A 22,015-nucleotide genomic window follows, 5' to 3' on the forward strand; every position below is an offset into this window, starting at 1 on the left:
GGAAACAGGAAAGCTGTCCACCATCTGAATTTTATTGCACACGTGCAGAAATGCACACATTCACGTGCATGTAATCATTCACACATCTGAGATTAAATATGCTGACACCCCAAGTGTGTGGTAAGATTGATATTTTCTAAGACTACGTTTGAATTAAATTTACTTTTAATGCAATTAATTTGTCAATTATTGCACAAATAATTAACATTCTATCATAATAATCATATTTTATAATATGCTGATAATGCTTAAGCATCACATTCTTTAGATCTAGGCCATATCTCTTTCTGGTTGTAATAAAAACCAGCCCACGTGCATCTCAGATGGACTCCCAGCAGCTAGACAGGAGGTTGTCCTCCAGTCTCTGCCTTCTCCCTCTCCCCTTATCCTCCCTGTGAGTCTCCCTCCCTCACAAACACTGGCCGAGCTCACCTCACGGCATAACCTCTCCGGCACCATGAGACTGGTGGTGCTCTGTCTGTGGTGGGGCTTCCTAGCGCTCGTCAGGAGTGAGAAGTGCGGCGAGGCGACAGATGAGGATTCCTTGTGGGCGAGGATACAGCCTGCAGGGCAATGCGAGGGGGACGAGGACGCTTGTCCGTACCAAATCGTCTTGCCACCCTTGTCCATACAGCTGCCCAGAGAGTTCAGGGATCTGGAACGGATGACCCGGGAGCTGCTGCGCCTGAAGGAGACGGTCAGGCAGCTGAGGAGGTGCTGCCTTGGGAGCTCATCAGAGAGGGGAGAGCAGCAGCACCACCAGCCAGCACACACTGCGAGAGAGGAGGACAAAGACACTCCTGCCCACTCCATGGACACAAGGGAATGCACACAAGAAGCTGGGGATACTCAAAGGAAAACAAGCACTCTTCAGCCTCGCAGGGACGGATTGGACACGGATAAAAAGATGGACAGCATCAGCAGAGATATGGAATTAAGACCCACAACCACTTTAAGGAGGGTAGAGGAGAGCAGAGTGAAGACACCACCTGTCAAGGACGCAAGTGTGGGAAATAAAACTGGACCGAGGCAGGCAAAGCCACTCACTAAGGTGAAAAACATTACTGCATGGAACCCTTCCATTGTAAGAGGAGGGCTGAAAGTGATCAAGGTAAGTGAACTGACCCCTCCGTATTTGGATACTGGTGCGGTAACAAAGCCAGCACCTCTTCCTACAGATCAAAGTGGATTCCCAGAGGAATTAAACCCATTCACAGTCACTAGGCCAGTGATCACTGCCAGCAAGGAGAGGAAAGAGTTAAAACACATACCTAAAGTGACTGATGCTGTTCTCATAAAGACTAACACTGAGATGGAGGGTACTGTGCTCATCATAAACAGTCTGGTGGACAGTGGCAGTGAAAGAATTACCTCAAGCCCACTCATTGAACAGAATAGGGAAACAAGTGATGTGAATGAGCACAAAGTCCCTGTCAGTCTAGATAACACTGGCACTGATAGTTCAGAGGAGGACCTGATTACCTTACTGACTTTGAATGACTCCAGCGAGCAGAAATTGGAAGAACTCACTATGGGGAGAACAAACAGGAATGACACAGAAATTATGAGTCCACTGACATTAGATGAAGATGATGGGAAGGATGAAGTCAAGGATTTGAACCTGAAACAACAAATAAAAATGGACTCTAGTATGAAAATATCCACTCCATCAATTACGCATCTTTCAGGAAATACCAATAAAGAAAAGAGTTTGAATACATTGACTGGTGACAGCATTAGAAATACAAGCGGCCAAATAACACCAAATGAATCATCTTCAAAATACAGTGAAAGAGGGCATACAAGCCCAGACACTATAGCCAATAAAAAAAACAGCAAAAACACTAACCCTTCACCAAGCACACACACAGATGTGGGGAAGAGTGCAAACCCAGCTGACAAAGACAGAGGTAAAGACAGCCTGAATCCAAATAGCAGGGATGAAAGTCTACCTCCTTCAGAAAGGGTAGTAAAGGGAGACACTGAGTTAAAAAATCTGAACTCACCTCTTGAAAAGAAAGTTGATCTAAATTCAAGCCGATTAACTATTTCAAACGTAAGCATGTCAAAAGTGTCAGGTTCAGTGTCTATTAAAAGTACTGACAGCAACAGAAGGTTAAAATCCACTCTAGCCCCTATAATTAAAAGTGATAATGTGGGTGAGGAAAGAGGGTTTGACAATACTCATGTTGAAGACAATGAGAAGCAGATTACAGAGACGCTTAACACAGCATTGAACCTTGACCAAAAACCATTAATTCTGGGACACATCAAGTCATCCGACAAGGAGAATAAATCAGTTTTGGACAGAAATGAAAACATCACAAGATCACCTTCATTGAACACAGCGATCTTGAAACACATGAAATATAATACTTCTGGAAAGAAGATAAATCAAAGTAATGTAGGCAGCGAGATGAGTAGCGTCTTGTCTGGAGAGATAAATCAAGACACTGATAAAATTGAAATCATCTCTGATGATATAACACAGACGGATCCTGTAGACACTTTAAAGAGAACATTAAAACCTCATAACCAAACATTTCATAACAACCAAAAACAATTAATCAATAACAAAACAATCAATCATAACAAAACAAATACGCCAAGACCATTTACTCAGGACAGACCTGTTGGAGTCACCAGAGGAGAAAAGCGGATAAATCCTGTTTCGGCAGACAATAAAAGAACTGGTATGAAGATCAAAGAGTTAAACCCAGTAGGTGTCCAGATAACTCAAAAGGCTGATGGTGTAAAACAGCCAATCCCTCACACGGAAGATAATATGGAAAACGGCAAAGGGCAAAACAAGCCACAACATCCTTCAGGTAACAGGCCAGAGAGTGGCAACAGAGACAAAGCATCAAACCCACTTACTGGCACTAGCGGAGGGAAGCAGTCAACTTCTCCTGTTGACAAGGGCAAAAAGGACAGTCATCTTACGGGCCGTGAACAGCCATGGAGAACCAAGAGACCCATCACTCAGAAAAGACCTGTAAACAACACCAAGGCATGGAAAAAACCGCTCCTTAGTACAGACACAAAGAAGAATTCAAACACATCCTCAGATGACAACACTAACAAAACCAATATGATGAAAACAAGCAATTTACAAACTGTGGACAAATCTGTGGCCACCACAGAAGAAAAGCAGATCAATCCTGTTTCAGCAGATAATGAAAGAACTGGTATTAAGGTAACAGGGTTGAACCCTGCAGCTGTCCAGATACCCCAAAAGGCTGGTGGTATAAAACAACGAATCCCTCACACAGGAGATAATACGGACACTACTGAAGGTCAAAACAAACCACAACACCCTTCAGGTAACAGGCCAGAAAGTGGCAACAGAGACAAAGCATCAAACCCACTCACTGGCACTGGTGGAGAGAAGCAGTCAACTTCTGTTGACAAGGGCATTAAGGACAGTCATCTTACGGGCCGTGAACAGCCATGGAGAACCAAGAGACCCATCACTCAGGAAAGACCTGTAAACAACACCAAGGCATGGATAAAACCATTCCTTAGTACAGACACAGAAGAGAAGACAAACACATCCTCAGAAGACAACATTAACAAAACCAATATGATGAAAACAAGCAATTTACAAACTGTGGACAAATCTGTGGCCACCACAGAAGAAAAGCAGATCAATCCTGTTTCAGCAGATAATGAAAGAACTGGTATTAAGGTAACAGGGTTGAACCCTGCAGCTGTCCAGATAACACAAAAGGCTGGTGGTATAAAACAACGAATCCCTCACACAGGAGATAATACGGACACTACTGAAGGTCAAAACAAACCACAACACCCTTCAGGTAACAGGCCAGAAAGTGGCAACAGAGACAAAGCATCAAACCCACTCATTGGCACTGGTGGAGAGAAGCAGTCAACTTCTCCTGTTGACAAGGGCATTAAGGACAGTCATCTTACGGGCCGTGAACAGCCATGGAGAACCAAGAGACCCATCACTCAGGACAGACCTGTAAACAACACCAAGGCATGGATAAAACCATTCCTTAGTACAGACACAGAAGAGAAGACAAACACATCCTCAGAAGACAACATTAACAAAACCAATATGATGAAAACAAGCAATCTACAAACTGTGGACAAATCTGTGGCCACCACAGAAGAAAAGCAGATCAATCCTGCTTCAGCAGATAATGAAAGAACTGGTATTAAGGTAACAGGGTTGAACCCTGCAGCTATGCAGATACCCCAAAAGGCTGGTGGTATAAAACAGCCAATCTTGCACACAGGAGATAATATTGACAATAACAAAGGGCAAAAACAACCTCCTTCAGGTAACAGGCCTGAGGGCAGCAAAAGTGACAAAGCATCAAACCCACTCACTGCAGTCACTAGCAGTGGTGAAGGGAAGCAGTCAACTTCTCCTGTTGACAAGGGCAACATTAACAAAACCAATATGATGAAAACAAGCCATTTTCAATCTGTGAACAAATCGGTGGACATTGGAAATAGGACGAGAGAACCAGTGTCTGAGGTAAAGGCCACCAGTGGAGAAAAGCAGATGAATCCTGTTTCAGCAGAAAATGAAAAAACTGGTTTTCAGGTAACAGAGTTGAACCCAGTAACTGTCCAGATAGTCCAAAAGGTTGATGGTATGACACAGTCAATCCCGCACACAGAAGACAACATTAACAATAACAAAGGTCAAAACAAGCCACAACACCCTTCAGGTAACAGGCTAGTGGGCGGCAACAGAGACAAAGCATCAAACCCACTCACTGGCACTGGTGGAGGGAAGCAGTCAACTTCTCCTGTTGACAAGGGCAAAACGGACATTAATCTTGAGAGCCGTGAACAGCCATGGAGAACCAAGAGACCCATCACTCAGAACAGACCTGTAAACAACACCAAGACATGGATAAAACCACTCCTTAGTACAGACACAGAGGAGAAGACAAACACATCCTCAGAAGACAACATTAACAAAACCAATATGATGAAAACAAGCAATCTACAAACTGTGGACAGATCTGTGGCCACCACAGAAGAAAAGCAGATCAATCCTGCTTCAGCAGATAATGAAAGAACTGGTATTAAGGTAACAGGGTTGAACCCTGCAGCTGTCCAGATAGCCCAAAAGGCTGGTGGTATAAAACAACCAATCTTGCACACAGGAGATAATACAGTCAATACTGAAGGGCAAAACAAGCCACAACACCCTTCAGGTGACAGGCCAGAGAGTGGCAACAGAGACAAAGCATCAAACCCACTCATTGGCTCTGGTGGAGAGAAGCAGTCAACTTCTGTTGACAAGGACAAAAAGGACAGTCATCTTATGGGCCGTGAACAGCCATGGAGAACCAAGAGACCCATCACTCAGGACAGACCTGTAAACAGCACCAATGCATGGATAAAACCGCTCCTTAGTACAGACACAGAGGAGAAGACAAACACATCCTCAGAAGACAACATTAACAAAACCAATATAATGAAAACAAGCAATTTACAGACTGTGGACAAATCTGTGGGCATCGGAAATAGGACGAGGAAAGTTGCTCCAACGATTAAGTCCACCAGTGGAGAAAAGCAGATGGATCCTGTTTCCACAGACAATGAAAAAACTAGTATTAAGGTAACAGAGTTGAACCCAGTAGCTGTCCAGATAACCCAAAATGCTGATGGTATGACACAGCCAATTCCACATGGAGAAGATAATATTAACAATAACAAATGGCAAAACAAGCTACAAAACCCTTCAGGAAAAAAGGCTGAGGGCAGCAACATAGATGAGAAACCAAACCCACTCTCTGGCACTGGTGGGGGGAGGCAGTCGAGTGTGCCTTCTGTTGACAGGGGCAAACATGACAGTCATCTTATGAGCCATGAACAGTCATGGGGAGCTAAAAGCAAAAATACTCATGGGATGAACCCATTACAGACTATAGGACAAAGTGACAACAGTAATAGGGTAAAGGAAGAACTAAAACCTCACCAAATGGATGAATTATCAGAACATCTTTCAGAAGGAAATAACCAGAACACTGAGAGGAACCTGACAACACACCTCTCTCTGGAAGGAACTGCTGACAATGTCAGAGTGGTCAAGGCAAAAGACTCCAACTCAGATGATTTGAGAAGCAAGAGTTTAGGGAAACAGTCGTATCGTCTCTCAGAGAACAGAACAGATGAAGAAAGAGGGACAAATGAGTCAAACACATCTATGAGACAAAAAGCTAATATCAGTAGACTGAAGAAGCTAATTCCATTCAACCTGAATAAAAACCAAACCAAAGAGAGGCAACCAAACATCATGAAACAAGAGTCTGCTGTTGTCATTAATGGTAGGAGGAGGAAACAGGACCCAGTCCCTCTTGACAAGGTAACAACAGGAGGAGAATCACACATAATACCAGGCAGTAATAACAACAGTCAAATGACGGACCTGAGGCCACCTAAATATGTAGAAGTGACCAAGTACACAGATGAGGTGAGGGGGTCCAAATCTCTCACCGTGGAGGGGATACAGGAGAACTACCAGATATCATCACAGCCTGAAAGCAACAATGGAACTGCTAAACCAGGTAAGGAACATTTCCATAGTCTCCTTTTGCAACAAATATTCTTCATGCTTTAATCTGACATGAAAGCTTCATTACAGACAAGAAAACAGTTGGAATTATTAACTTGATAACTCTTGTGACAGTTACTGACACAGTAGGCTTTTATTAGCAAGATAATCTCTTGTCCCACAAAACAAATTTGTGACACACATGGGGATACACAGGGACAAAAGACAAACTATTATGGATGGGGAATGAGTGTGACACAGACGGTGCAGGCAGTGTTTAAAGCTGTGCTCACTTATCCTTTGCCTCAACCTTGGAGTGTGCCAAACTATTTTCAAAACAATGATCAATAGTGATGAGGACAGGGGATATGAATCTCTGTTGTCATCTGAGTAACAGATGTTATGGTTTCAAAAATTTTCAGGAAGGGTGGAGGAGGCTGTTAGTCAGGCAGTTTTAAATTAGTTTCACACTACCCTCTTAACCCTTTCATGTCTCAGTTGTATTGGAAGAAGAGAGTTCTTGAAGTGATTTGAATTGTTTGATGTGAATTGTTTAACAATTTATCTACATTTGCATGTTAAAAATGTTTACTTTACAGAATAATTTAAAATATGTTGGTTTGATAATTCTGTGAATATCTCACCAGCTCAAGATTGCTCTGATTACACTGCACGGGAACCAAGGAAAAATGGTATTTTCATTGTGAGACCTGACCTGAAAAACAATTCCTTCCCTGTGCTCTGTGAGATGGAGTCTTATGGTGGGGGCTGGACTTTACTTCAGCGACGCTATGATGGGAGTATCAGTTTCAATCGATCCTGGAATGAATACAAAAGGGGCTTTGGACAATTGGATGGTGAATTTTGGCTAGGGAATGACCTGATTCACCTGCTTACTAAAGGTAAAGAGATGGCCCTACGTATTCAGCTGGAAGACATTGAAGGTCTTAAAGCACATGCAACTTATGACCGTTTTTCAGTGGCTAGTGAACTTGAGCGCTATCGCCTGACTGTGGGACACTACTCTGGTACAGCAGGGGATGCTCTAAACTTCAGTCAGATATTTAACCATAACCAGAAGTTCTTCACCACTCCCGATAGAGACAATGACCAATACCCATCTGGAAACTGTGGGGCCTACTATGGCTCTGGTTGGTGGTTTGACTCTTGTATGTCAGCAAATTTAAATGGTAAATACTACCAAACACGATATAAGGGGGTTCGTAATGGTATATATTGGGGAACATGGCCCAACATCTCCACAGAGTATTATCCAACTAATTACAGACACGCATTTAAAACTGTAACGATGATGATAAGACCCAGTAGCTACAATCCATAAGTATACAGAATTCTGATAAATCAGATAATAATATAAGGAGAATATGGGATGTGAAAGATGTAGAACTGCTACATAACACTGACAATATATTTACAGCTTGTGACAAACCTCTATGATTACTGGCATGTCTCAATAACTAATTTGATTGTTAGTGCTGCATTTATTTAAGGTACGTATGACTAACAATGACAGATCAATGAGCAACTATTTTGCATTACATTTTTTTACATTATGTAAGGTCTGCATAGTAATTTTGTTCTTCCACGCGGCTCATGGCAAAACCCCTCTTTGGTTGTATATCCACTTGCAAAATAACCATGTCTAAGCTAAATAACATAAAAACAACAATTTGGTGATCTTTAGGATTTATTATAAGTTCTACAGTGATCAAGGTTTTCTGACATTACAGGTGTGTTTCAAGGTGATTTAATTAAGTGTTTGTTCTTTTGTAGAGGGAATATAAAATTTGTTTAAATGTAAATAAATGTCTGACAGCGATCAGTGAAGCAGCCTAAACCAGCAGAACTGTAAACAATTCTGGTTGATGCACATTAGTTGAAAATCAGAAACAATAAAAATGTTTTTGGTGCTCACATGGGTTAAATTACAAAACTTACAGACTTGTCTTTTTTTCTGCGTTGCACAATTGCACACAGGGCAAGAGTACAACCTACTGGTGGAGACAAGGTATAGCAAACATTCTGTGGTAACGACACATTTTATTTAGGTTACAATGCACGAAACATACATTTCATAAATAAGGCTATAGTTTAAGATCAACCAGTCTCCCAGATGTCTACAAGACATTATTAAATATCTTTACTTCAGTAAATGTAAACCAAATGCCAGTCTTAAATGCATAAAACACACAGCAGTGGGACACATCGAAGCATTACTGCATGTCAAAGTTTTAGGAGTCAACATAATTTAAAAAATTATAAGACCAGTGTCAAGCAGTGGTTTACAGCCTTCCCTCAAGTCACACTCCCACTGCAGTGAATAGAAATCAAGACAATGCATCCAGCCACCGCAGCATATGACACAGCAGTGCAGCCATGACAGGAGCTGGAAGACATGGGCAGATCCGCACATGTGCAGCATAAAGCATGTGTGTGTGTGTGTGCGTACGTGTGTGCATCCTTTGTGTATGTTAAAACATACGCTGCCCTACAGCACGCACATACCGTTTCAGACTGAATCCAAAATGTTGAGTCTGCTCACTACGTACAATCCCTAATGAATCATGCCAAGCCATGTCTCTTTTTCATCACTTTTGGTCTCTTTGGTCAAAAAGGCCTACTATGCTGCTGAGAGGATGAAATGTAATGTTTGAACATAGACAGTTCAAGTCAACAGCAGAAAACCTGTGATTTCAGCTGTGATTTCACTTACTGTAGCTAAAAAACAAGTTTTCAGTCTCTTCTGAAATGAAATACATTGTAGCCAAGTTCCACCATGGCCCCAATCATGAGTGCCCAGAGAGGGACGAGTACAAAACTCAAGAATATGTTTGTTAGATTCTCAAGTCTGGCACAAAGTGTCAGACAAAAGGCCAATTTTAGAAGCATGGCCACCAGGTACCAAATCCTCTTCTTCAGGTCCTGGGTAGCATTGTGTGGATCAAAACCTGGCTTGCAGCGGCCCACCATTTTAACAATGATCATCAGGAGGAGAATAGTGTCAAATGTCCACACAGGAAGAAATATGAGAAACCAGTTCCAGTGGATTTTCTCATCGAGCTTCAGCACCAGCATGATGAGGAAGGCCAGTGTAAATATCCACGTCAGGAACACCCTCTGTGCTAGAGACATTTTTGGGTCAGGCTGCTGACAACTTCAGGGAACGTTGGCAAGATGTGCCTGCCTGCAATGAAACATTATGTTATCAAACAGTCAATGGAGTCAAAGAAGGTCACTATGTTTAGGGTCATTTAAAGACAATATTACTGTAAAGAGACAACTAGTAGGCTACACAGATCTATCTATCATATATGTGAACTGTATCTAGATTAGTCAGATGAAGATAACATTAGTATTATATGTGTTAACTGTACCTGACGATGGCTGCTAGACTAGCCTAACATAAACATTGATGTTGCCTGAAGTTAGTAAAGTGTTGTTTGCTAACGTTAGAGCTTTTCAAATTCTGTAGCCTTGACAACACAAGGCTCTCAGGAAATGAGCCTGAACCCTTCCAGCAACGTTACATAATTGTAAATACATCAATATCTGCGAGGATTCATTCATTTAACAAGCCATCATGTAACACACACTAACGTCGTGTTTAGCCGTCTGCTAGCTCACAATGAATTCAGCTAGTTACCTAACGTTACTCACATCAGCTGGAGTCACCTTACACGGAAGTCAGCGAGTTCTTTCTTGTCTTCGATATCTTGTGGGTGAAAGTATTGTTGTGCGATATTAAAACGAGCAAATGCTCACATATAATGCCATGTAATACTGCGTACACCAGACTTACTGCAGCTAGCTTGCTATGCTAAGTCCAGTTGAGTGTTCCAAGTTCCATGTTCCTGCGTCATCGTGGGCGTATATCGAGCGGTCGTCGCTGCCATTTGAATGTTGTATCTGGTTGTAATTTAGTTTGATTGTATTTTAATTCAAAGATTCTCATTTGACCAGCACAATGTCAAATGGCAAAATTATGATTTAAGAAAAAAATAATCACCACAACCATATTGTAGATCCCATCATGGAAGACTTCATTCTACATTGTTTTACTTTGTGGCCACAGTATTGTCAAGCATAGAAATCTTTGCAACACTCAACGAAACAGTCACCCCACTGTGTGATAAAAAAAAAAAAAAAAACAGTAGGCAATTGAATGCAAGACATCATCATAAACATTGTTCAGGTAGTGATGACTTCTGAACAAGTGCCAACTCTACATGGTTTGACTTTCATGTCACACTTGTTTTAAGAAGACAATAAAACAGTTTAAATATAGGTCTTAGTAGGAAAGCAAAGTATCCACAGAAAATATACTGTATAGGCTAACTTAAGATGAACTTTTGAATATCCACTTTACTGTCTTATGAAATGTCCCTTCCACAGTTTATCACAAGGTCTGTCAGTGCCAGTTTGTTTGTGTAACATCTTTTTCATTCATCATCCTCATCCTCTGAGGATTTTTGGCTCCAGTTCAGCAAAGGCTTGCGATCAGTTGGAACAAAGGGTTCAATCCGCTGCCATCGACTAGGTGGCCAGATTATATGAGATGCCCTGCCATGAAGGAGCCCCCGGGAAACCTGTGATGAATTATTTTATTTTTTTTATTGATCAACATTGAGCCATGATGGGGAGAGAAACATCAGTGGAGCAGGGGTGTTTGTATTGTAACTGACTTGATATACATTATTTATGGAAGGAAACACTTACTGGTCCAAAACTGTTGCTGTCAAAACTGTGTCCATGATGATCTCCCTCTATCCATAGATGTCCATCAGGAACCCTTACATAACGATTTTTATATCCTAGAGTTCTGGAGGAATCAAATTTGAATCAAATTTTGGGGCACAATGTGAAAATTACAGTGTCATGAATGATGAACTTACTTGTTGATTTTGATTTATGTGTTTCAGAACACTATAATATGTGTTTTAGAACGCTGTTTCTGATGTTATGATTAGCTTTTTACTCATCTAAGCTTGCAATGATCTGCCCCTTATAGAGGGGCTATTGTTAAACTCAAAGTTTTTTTTTTTTAATTCTCAAAATGGAGCACATTTCTCTTATGATAATTACACACATACACATGTTTTTTATTGTGCAGGTCTGCCCAATATACATGTCTCAATACAATACACCCACTCAAATGTTAAGGGACGAGCAACCTATTAGAATTTAGGAGGAGCATAGTATACGTAAGTGCTTGGTTATTTCTACATTAGCACTAGACTAACTACATGACTGTGAGGAATTAGGAGTGTTGCACTGCTCTGAATGTATGTTCAGTACTTATTTTCAGTGTACTGATTTTGAGTTAGAAGTTATGACCCCATTATGTTAAAGGTATCGAATGCATTCTTCCCCCTGGACATGGTACATGCTGATTTGTTTACATATTGGCAAAGATACTCTCTAAAGAGCCATGTCGATTGACAAGGTAATATTACACCATTACCATACACCATACAGATATTATATTGCATCATTGCCGTAAAGATACATGTGATTTTCCGGGTTGGAGGAGAGCGAAGTTGCAAGACTGGTTCTCCATGGGTAAGATATGGCTGGGAAGGTGTGCCATTCTCCCTATTACATGTTAGTTTAAGTATAAGTATAAGTATAAGTATATATACTTTTTTGATCCCGTGAGGGAAATTTGGTCTCTGCATTTAACCCAATCAGTGAATTAGTGAAACACAAACAGCACACAGTGAACACACAGTGAGGTGAAGCACACACTGATCCCGGCGCAGTGAGCTGCCTGCTACAATGGCGGCGCTCGGGGAGCAGTGAGGGGTTAGGTGCCTTGCTCAAGGGCACTTCAGCCGCAGCCCACTGGTCGGGGCTCGAACCGGCAACCCTCCGGTTACAAGTCCAGAGTGCTAACCAGTGGGCCACGGCTGCCCCCAAGTTTAGCATCAAAATGACTTTAAAACTGTTATATTAAGGCAAAAAATGGCTAAGGATGCCTTTAATTTGATGCGAGATTGCCTACCAGTCACACTTACTTAATGAAGTCTCCCTCTAAGGCAATGACCCTCTTGATGATTTTCTGCTGAGGGTTTTTAGGAGACCTGACAAAAAAGGACAAAAAGTTGGGTAGCTGTCCAAACAAAGATAAGCAAGAGATTATTTCTGGACTCCTCGGTATGTGCCTGCATCCCATTCTTATAAATGAAAGGCATTTGAAAAAAGAAAAGAAATCAGTTACTTACACAACAGAGACAACATCCCCACGCTGCACCCTGTAATTTCTTACACTCCAACGATTCAGAAGTACAACATCAGATGAATGACCTCCTTCTGGGTTCAAGGAGGGCTGAACAAATGACAAATGGAACTTTAATAGCAAATGGCCCATGTATTTGATTTTGAGCAAATTTTACACACAAAAAAAACATTCATTTATGGCATAACACAAAACAATATTTTCTAGCAAAACTGTATTAGACTGGAAACCTCACATACTTTTTAACTTTCACAATGTCTAAAGACATGCCCAAATATTTTAGTTTTGAACAAAAAAAGTCAATAAATTTGCCGTCTATCACTGTCACTATTATGCTGCTTTCAACGTGTTGGTCATGTTGGTTGCTCCCAATAACATTGACTGCACCCAACCGTCAAGCCTTCTATCTTGCTCTAAGTAATTTAACAGCTGCACCATATGTCCTCTGGGCCAAGTGTAGGCATAAGAGGGACACAGAGGCTTAAAATACACTAATACATTGGTAATGCATTTGGACAACAAACACAGGCAGTGACATATATTAATACATGTATTAGGCCTAAGTAATAAAGCCTCTCACCTGCATGGACGCTCCATCCACACGTGCTACATAGGCAAGACGATCAAGAACAGTGACTGTCACAGGTACAGCCACAAAGAAGCCACTAACAAAAGCCTTCAAATATTTCCGACCAAATCTTGTCTGCTGAGCCATCACCTGTGGAAAGGGGATACAAGAACAAAATGAAGCTGCATATTAAGCTGGGGCAGCTGTGGCCTACTGGTTAGCACTTCGGACTTGTAATCCAAGGGTTGCAGGTTCGAACCCCAACCATAGGCAAGGCACTTAACCCCTCACTGCTCCCCGAGCGCTGTTGTTGCAGGCAGCTCTGTGCCGGGATTAGTGTACAGTATGCTTCACCTCACTGTGTGCTGAGTGTGTTTCACTAATTCACGGATTGAGATAAATGCAGAGACTAAATTTCCCTCACGGGATCAAAAGAGTATATATACTTATACTTATTATTTCTATATGATAGAAATTATTTTCTAGCACAGAATTTGGAGGATAACATCTTCCTTTCCATATGAATTACAATTCATAATGTGCCAACTCACTACACAAGAGATCAAAACCGCCTGTGCAATGTGCAACATGCTCTTTTGAGACTTATCTTGTTGGATACTCTCCAAATTAGTGTCATCTCTATTCTTCATGTAGCCTAGTCCAATATTTGTCCATGGATTAAACCTGTGTTAGTGTTTATGTTATTATGTTGATGAGTATGTTAATGACTAGAGTTCATCATCATCGTGCTTCTATGACCTCCCATACCCTTTCTTAAGTGCTGCCTCAACTGTGATACAGTGTTACAGCTACTGTTAGAGAAACACAACTTTTGAGGAAATCAGGTTGCCGTCTACCTCAGTTAGATATGAGGGAGCTCTCCAACATTATTTTTACCAAGAGCTACTTCGACAAAGTTAACATGGCCAAGAGCTAGTAACTCATAGGTGCCAACTCTCACGCATTGGCCGTGAGACACACACATTTGATTAGTTTCACACACTCACACGCCACACCCCCGATTTCTCACGCTGAAATGTCAACCCGGTCGGTCAGATGCCTGAAAAATGAGTTTAGCCTATCTATAGATCTACCTGTTGAGCCACGGTTATGCTTTCAGAGACGGTTAGAGGGTTCAAGAGCACCCCCTGTCTGTGGAATTTTCTACATTTTCTCTCATTTGCGATGCTACTTCAGAAGCCGTCCCAGGCGCATTCCCCCCGCATTTCCCCGGCTTCAGGTATGCTTTGAGTATTATTGAGTATGTTTCACGCTGAAGTGTCAACCTGGTAGATCAAATACCTGGCAGATGAGGTTCAACTAAACTAAACCTATTATACATATGATATCACACATCAGGTGAACGTCAGGTGACATCAGGTGAACGTGAACGGAATCTAAGCTTTCCAATGATATTAGCGCCAAGTTGCTGTGATAAATGGTTCGCGAGAAAATTAACATTGAACCGACGTGCAATTTAGGCTAATCATATTTGCATTTTGCACACAGTGCACACCCATTACTCTCGGTTTAATATTTCACTAACCCTTCACACAACACGTGGCAAACCCAATATCACAATAAACAGCAAACCGTACCGAATACAAGGATATAAAGCATGCATCTGTGCAATAAGTGGTTCCTGAGTAATCCGGGTTTGAAATTGCAACACATTTCTACATATTTGTAAACTATTTGTCAGTAGGCCTACATACATTTTTGTAAATTGCTCAGCCATAGATTATCCCACTATCATGGTTCTTATATTGTCAGGTTCCAGCCAATCCCATTACAAATAAATGAATATATTTATATTGGCATGCTTCCTAGTGACATTAATGCAAAAATATGAAGAAAATCAAATAACGAGACACAAATATTGATATAAAGCCTGACATAAGCCATATGCAAACATTCACATCATGCAGATATGGGTACATCCTGAAAAAGTAATAGCATGTAGGCTATAGGCTATGGCCATTACAATGACCAATATATTATCTTAAATAAACTAGCTGAATAACACAGGTGACCACTTCTGCATAATTTCATGGAGTGCTGAAATGTAAACACATTTTTGAACATTTCTGAACTGTGAAATGTAGCATATGTTATAACTGTGAAATGTAGCACTGTCACACACACAGTGACAAGCGCCAAATCAGTGTTGAAGAGATCAGTCCTCCCCCTCACTTTTGATAAGGTAAAAAGCCTTATAGGTACGCCAAATAAATAATACCCTATAGGTTTACGCTAGGCTATGTAAAACTCCCCTTTAAGCTTTCATGCGTTCATTGAACGTCTGCGGTGCTGTAATGGAAACCTTATTGCGTAGCCAAGTAGCCTATTGAGTTATTTTTAAATTACGCATGATTTACTTTTTTTTAATTTCGTAGGCTGGCTTTATTTTGTTATATAGAAGTATCTAAATAACCTGTTAAAATGTACCAGAATTCAGGAAATTGCATCTTGTCCAAAAACATTTTTTGGGGGGAGGACCCCCATACCCCACCTCTGAAATGTCCCACCCACCTTCACAATGCCTCCGACGCCCATAGTCCTAGTAGTAGGCTAGATCCCTTTGATACCAATGTTTAACTCTGGGACCCTGGTCCCAGGGATGGATTACTGTACGGGCCTTCCGGGCCCAAGGTGTCAGGGGGCCCTGAAGCCCAAGCCTTTGCATAGAATCATTGCCTCAATATCAACACATCAGGATGTAGGCTATGAATCTGATTGAATTTAGTATTGGCCATCCCCAAAATGCTACCCTGACAAGCCAGACCCACATTAAAATGGGCACTCACCGTTCGCAGTGCTCAGTCCGAGGGGCGGGATAATCGGTTGTCTTTCAAATTACCTCTGCACGCACCCCACCAAATCTCACTCCAAGGTTTTTTGAAAAGTTGGCAGCCCTGTAGTAGTGTATGTTAGTGTAATCACATGATTACACTAACATACACTAACGGATCTCTACCCAAACAATTAGCTTGGTATGCGTTTTAAGAATCATTTTAACTCTTAACCTTCTCTAACCTTGTAGACTGAATTGGGGGGTTTTGAACCTTGAACCTTTTGGAGAGCTACCACCAGAGCCCGTCTAATTAGACATTCTCCGGAGCTACTCAAAAACAGGTGGGAAGGTGCTGATAGGATAGCTCTCAGGTAGCCTACCTGTTGGAGTCAGACCCCTTGGATTGGGGGTCTGAGTTGGATTCTTATAAGTTGTGCCAAAGGTACCATAGTGGTTTTAACCCTGCTAGGTTACTATGGGGGTGGTTAGCGATAGGTTCCCTGGCCAGTTAACGTTACGTCCCCCACGTTTCTCCATTCATTGATGGAATTGATTGACCGGTTTCTCACTTTTTCATGGCAAGCGCGCAGGTGGATACTTGATTGCTAAACGTTACTCTGACTAAATAGCGTTAGTTCGCTAATGTTAAACTCGATGTTTAATCTAAGCAGTGATCTCGAGTAAAAATAATGATTACTTTTCCAGGCTAAGCTAATTATCCTAACAGGCAAACGTTACACAGTAGTCTATGCTAGCGGTACGTCGATGTCGCGGTTCTGTCTATCAATGCATTCACATCATGATAACACTTTAGTCCCGCATCAATACATCGTGACTGTGATATCTATTGTCAAAAGCTCACTTGACAAGTACTCCGACTTCTGTCAATGCTAATCTGCTAGTCTACTCACCTAGCGAGAGATTCGCTGGTCCGTCTCGCACCGAGTGCATTTCCAGGTCCTAGAGGACATCAGCTTCTGTAATGCTATGTTGTGCAACGTGCCTGTACAGTCGGGGTCATGTGATGTATGGAAGTTTGAATGGCATGCAGATGACCTAAATATGTTTTTAGGCTTTGTCCAAAACGGAACTTCCAGATTCAAATCTCAGATCAACTAATCAAATCAAATACATATTTAATGTCATTACTGTGCCACAATTGTGTGTCCATAGCCTACAGATTTACCTATTTGAAACATTTCAAAATAAATGTTGCATTTTACATTTTGCATTTGCGTTTTGCATTTCAAAATAAAACTTGGAGTATATGCTTATTGTTAGCAGACGCTTTTGTCCAAAGCAAATGTAGGCCTAAGTGCTTTGGTTATACTACATTTAGCTGCAAGGGAAGATATCAAGTCTGTTAAACGTTAGGAGACACTGTGAAAGCATTTTAAACAGTCTTGTTTGTGTTGGTATGTAATTTGAACAGAACAGGCTAAATAAAAATGTACAAACATGTAACTGTAATATTTTATTGCAGTACATTAGGACCACTGAAGCGCAGCTGACATGTCGACATTAATCTTCCACACCCCAGGTGTAAAGTATGTGTAGGGCTTTATACTGCCCCCAGTGGCAAAATCTTACATCGAGTATGTTTACATGGAGTTTGGATAGCGGCCAAATGTCATTGATGGGTATAGCAGTCAACTCAATGTCTTGCCTGCTTTTTCAAGATAAATACATTCCATTCCATACCCCAGTATGAAGTATGATATACTTTTTTAAACACTTCATTCTTTTTTGCAAATAACTGGTAACCAGTTAAGTTAAATTTGAAAACAACATTGATCATGATCAAAAACATGATCCCAAATCAGCTCCATTATAAAAAGCCATTTCCTCAACAGAGCCATGTGGGAGGGATGTTCCAAACAACGTTAATTTGCCATTATCAAAGACACCCTCACAGAACCACAGCAATTATATTGTAATACTGTATATTGCTTAATGCTTTACATACATGCCACATGCTGCCAGAATATGCTTCTGCAAACTGCACATGAAGTACATCATCATTGAGCACAACTGACACATTCTACTGAAGCAGCTCTAAATACTGTACTTGCAGCGCTTAAAACGTCTGTGCGTCTCTTTGGCACGCCAGCAATCCATACAGAACCATTACATGGCACAATGAAGACTAGTACACATTACACAGTTTCAGCCATAGCTTTAGTTCAGGGCATGTATATGTAGACATAGGCATCATATGAAAGTTCCCACTGAAAAGAGAGATGCAGTATTTCTTTGTAACAAAATGTGCTTTATGAAGTACTCACCAAGAATGTTTTATAGGGTGATGTTTTGGTCAGGCAGTGTAAGCCTCAAATAGTGCAATGTGAAAGTTTTTCAGTTTCCTTTCAAAAACCCAAAGCATTTAGCTTGTGAAAATCATTACAAGTTACACTCAGCACATGCCTTGTTTTAATTCCACTACAGGATTACAAAAAAGTAGAGTTTTATAAACTGTGTAATGAGCGCAAGGCTGAGAAAGTCAAGAAATTCACAAACACAAGTCTAAAAATATTGAAGACTCATTAAATATACTGTTTAGGTTTTAGCACCTTTCAGCAGTTCAGAAAAGCATTGAATGGGTTGCAGGACTAGCTGCATAGTGTGACCTTTGTGTAAGGCCACAGTACTATTGGTAACTATACTGTACATCAGTATCATAATTATTAAACATCTATCAAAAATACATATGATTGACTAAAGCTGAAGTACTCTAAATGCAATGTGGACCTGCCAGATGTGTACATTTTGCAGTAAACTATTTGCCCTTTTTAAAATCAGATAATGTTATTCAGTGTGTTAAATCTCTTAATGGCTCCTAAAAATATTAAGAAAGTTTGAACCCAATCTGTGAAAGGGTACAAATATGGCACACCAGTCAGGTATAGTGTGTGCTTGTATCACCCATGCTCCTTAGGACCATTTACAATTTACAATGTGAATCTCCCGTGATGCAGTGGTACTGTTATAGCTGTGAGACCTTGCGGGGTACAGTCCGTTGGCGTGGTTCCGAGTGTAATCTGTGGCTGCGGTTTAGATGTGGTTTGGGAGGCAGGCCAGAGGGATCGGCGCTGGGGGGGACAGAGAGGCTGTGAGGCAGCGGTGTGGCCCGGCGGAGGTTGTTCCGTTCATACACGCTGTAGGGAGGAGGCGTCTTGCTGCCCCGCCGCACCATGGGCTCCTCCAGAGTGGGGACAGGCACAGGGAGAGGCACTGGAGAGTCACTAAGGGCAGGGTCCATGCCACAGGTCTCCGACACACTGCAGCGGCTCAGGGAAGAGATGCCACTGCTACAGCTGCCAGAGCGAGCTGGGGAGTTGAGCACCAAGCCACCAGGAGGCAAGCAGTCTATGGGGGACGGTGTCAAGGGAGGCATGGAGGTCTGCACACAAGAAAATATTACAGGTTAAACTTCAGGAGGACAATAGGGAGGTCAAAGTTTAAGAGGATGAAATGAAGTGTTCTAATAGTAAGAACACAACAAACCTAGCCTGGAGATTCCAGACCCTGGTAATCTAGAAAGATTAAGGGTCTGGCCATGAATAATGTAATGGCCCAACTCGAGGGGCGGCACCAAGCACGTATTTGAAAATCTCACTGCACGCAGTTGGATAACACAATACAACCAATGTTTACTAACTGATTCCGGACTTCGACGCAATTGGATAACACTACTGTCATCTGTTTACCTCGCCTCTGGCCCGCCTATATCAGATACACCGATGTGATTGGCTCCCCGCGATACAAGTGGAAAAAAGTAACGTGCATCATTACTCATTGCCAGAGTGTCTCGCAGACAATTCAAATTGTGCTCTTGCGAGAACTCTGGAGCTTCCAGGGTACAACAAACCCTAAATTCACTGAATATTGAAAAATGCATTCTTGCATTCACTCGTACCTTTTGGGGCGACTTGTTTGTGGGCATAGGTGAATATGACCTCATCCCGATGCCAAGAGACCCTGCTCCTAAAAGAGAGTAATATGTTTTACAGCTGGTTACTGCATGGGGAGCTCTATCTCAGTTTCAAAGGATTGATACATTTGTACATAACTCGATGGAAAAGTGAATGTTCAGCAGCGTCTTAAATCACATGTTCATTTTTGAAAAGATAGAAGCTAATTTTGTGGACTTCTCTTCAACCCTTAGAGTTACTGAATGAAAATAGAGGAAGCACTGATAGAGAAAACAGTGTGAAATGACAAAATCAGAGATGGCATGATGGCAGCTTAGTTTTTCAGCCCGAGGCCATTGCTGCCCGGGTCACTGAGAGTACAGGTCTATGACATGTCTTGTCTTTCACTCTTACTCTAAAATGTAGGATCATAGGATTACAATTCTGGTTGACAGAGGCATAGAGTGGTTTATATTCTAATTGGCTGACCAGTCACATAGAGTATTTTCCAAAACCTGGAAGGGCCAGGAGAGGTCAGAACTGTTACACATCTTTAACACTGATCAGTGCTGTCAGGAATTAACAAAGTATGCTATTCAATTTAAGTTCAAAGAAAACATTGTGTGCATTTGACACCCTTGACAAGGCTTCCATTGACTTTGAATTGAATTGCATTTTATACCTTTCTCAAGTGTTGGGAGGTTTGGTTCAGGACGGGATGATGTAGGATCCACAATCTGGAGTGGTACCGTTCTCTGCAAACAGGAACAAAATAACATTTATGGTACTATCTACATGGAAAACACGTGAAGCTTACTGTGATAATTCAGCTTGATAGTATTGTGATAATAGGGTATAATGCAACATGTGCTGTGATAATAGGGTATAGTGCAACATGTGCTGTGATAATAGGGTATAGTGCAACATGTAGTGCAACATGTGCTGTGATAATAGGGTATAGTGCAACATGTAGTGCAACATGTGCTGTGATAATAGGGTATAGTGCAACATGTAGTGCAACATGTGCTGTGATAATAGGGTATAGTGCAACATGTAGTGCAACATGTGCTGTGATAATAGGGTATAGTGCAACATGTAGTGCAACATGTGCTGTGATAATAGGGTATAGTGCAACATGTAGTGCAACATGTGCTGTGATAATAGGGTATAGTGCAACATGTAGTGCAACATGTGCTGTGATAATAGGGTATAGTGCAACATGTAGTGCAACATGTGCTGTGATAATAGGGTATAGTGCAACATGTAGTGCAACATGTGCTGTGATAATAGGGTATAGTGCAACATGTGCTGTGATAATAAGGTATAGTGCAACATGTGCTTTATAAAGTCTTACTGCAGTTGGATCCAGTGTACTGGGAAACAAGCCTGTGCAGAGCCTGTCCCTTGGTGAGAGGCACAGGTTATCTCGAGAGTGCTTTTGCTTGTCAGAGGGCAGTGGGGAAGCTTAAAGATTAAAAACACACAAAACAAGAGGATATATGAATATGAGCAATATTATAGCTAATAGCCAGCTACTTAACACATTCTACCAGGTAGCAAACAATCAACAAAGTTGGGGACAAGGTGAACTAACTATAGGACTTGAAAAATAAATCCTCATCTTTATGGGCTATACTGTGGAACCTCATCTTTATGGGTTATACTGTGGAACCTCATCTTGGGCTATACAGTGGAACCTCATCTTTATGGGTTATCGTAACACCCCCAATTATCACCACTTTTGTTCAGAAATTCTAAAACAACGATGTTTTTTAACACTTCAAAATAACATTTACTAAATGAACCTTACATTTTTCAGTAGCCATAGTTGTGTAGATTTGAACAAAATCTGGTTTGGTTCTTAACGGGAGCATTTACTGCCTGAAATATCCGATTTTGTTTACCACGCTCGGAGTTATAGTGCTGGCCTGATGGGTCCCCTATTTAC

At 41.4% G+C, this 22,015-nt stretch overlaps 4 protein-coding genes across 11 annotated transcripts in view; 1 reads left to right on the forward strand and 3 right to left on the reverse strand.

The window, feature by feature from the left end:
• Positions 1 to 280: 280 nt before the first annotated feature.
• Positions 281 to 8,492, forward strand: fgl2b (fibrinogen-like 2b). Its single transcript, XM_042109694.1, has 2 exons — positions 281 to 6,551; positions 7,186 to 8,492. Exons 1-2 carry the CDS (start codon positions 458 to 460, stop codon positions 7,878 to 7,880), a joined length of 6,789 nt encoding a protein of 2,262 aa, XP_041965628.1. The 5' UTR covers positions 281 to 457; the 3' UTR covers positions 7,881 to 8,492.
• Positions 8,234 to 10,449, reverse strand: tmem60 (transmembrane protein 60). Of its 4 annotated transcripts, none has more exons than XM_042109703.1 (3): positions 10,359 to 10,449; positions 10,217 to 10,271; positions 8,234 to 9,743 (listed from the first exon to the last, which is right to left on the reverse strand). In XM_042109703.1, the coding sequence occupies exon 3, from the start codon at positions 9,689 to 9,691 to the stop codon at positions 9,293 to 9,295; it is 399 nt and encodes a 132-aa protein (XP_041965637.1). In that variant the 5' UTR covers positions 9,692 to 9,743; positions 10,217 to 10,271; positions 10,359 to 10,449; the 3' UTR covers positions 8,234 to 9,292. The 4 variants fall into 4 exon arrangements, with proteins under 4 accessions (XP_041965637.1, XP_041965639.1, XP_041965634.1 ...); XM_042109705.1 differs by having other exon boundaries at positions 10,203 to 10,271; XM_042109700.1 differs by having other exon boundaries at positions 10,217 to 10,408.
• Positions 10,450 to 10,575: 126 nt separating this feature from the next.
• Positions 10,576 to 17,058, reverse strand: immp2l (inner mitochondrial membrane peptidase subunit 2). Its single transcript, XM_042109699.1, has 6 exons — positions 16,537 to 17,058; positions 13,375 to 13,512; positions 12,781 to 12,884; positions 12,574 to 12,639; positions 11,276 to 11,378; positions 10,576 to 11,145 (listed from the first exon to the last, which is right to left on the reverse strand). Exons 2-6 carry the CDS (start codon positions 13,507 to 13,509, stop codon positions 10,999 to 11,001), a joined length of 555 nt encoding a protein of 184 aa, XP_041965633.1. The 5' UTR covers positions 13,510 to 13,512; positions 16,537 to 17,058; the 3' UTR covers positions 10,576 to 10,998.
• Positions 17,059 to 17,617: 559 nt separating this feature from the next.
• dock4 (dedicator of cytokinesis 4) overlaps positions 17,618 to 22,015 on the reverse strand; it is a 33,025-nt gene continuing 28,627 nt past the window's right edge. For all 5 annotated transcript variants that reach the window (XM_042110682.1, XM_042110681.1, XM_042110680.1 and 2 more), the window contains 4 exons: positions 21,422 to 21,531; positions 20,750 to 20,822; positions 20,073 to 20,140; positions 17,618 to 19,556 (listed from right to left, as the gene is read on the reverse strand). In XM_042110682.1, the coding sequence (XP_041966616.1) occupies positions 19,140 to 19,556; positions 20,073 to 20,140; positions 20,750 to 20,822; positions 21,422 to 21,531 (668 nt within the window). In that variant the 3' untranslated portion in view covers positions 17,618 to 19,139. The remainder of the gene's footprint in view (positions 19,557 to 20,072; positions 20,141 to 20,749; positions 20,823 to 21,421; positions 21,532 to 22,015) is intronic.

The sequence above is a fragment of the Alosa sapidissima genome, chromosome 11, assembly GCF_018492685.1.
Source record: "Alosa sapidissima isolate fAloSap1 chromosome 11, fAloSap1.pri, whole genome shotgun sequence".
In the NCBI taxonomy this organism is placed as follows: domain Eukaryota; kingdom Metazoa; phylum Chordata; class Actinopteri; order Clupeiformes; family Clupeidae; genus Alosa; species Alosa sapidissima.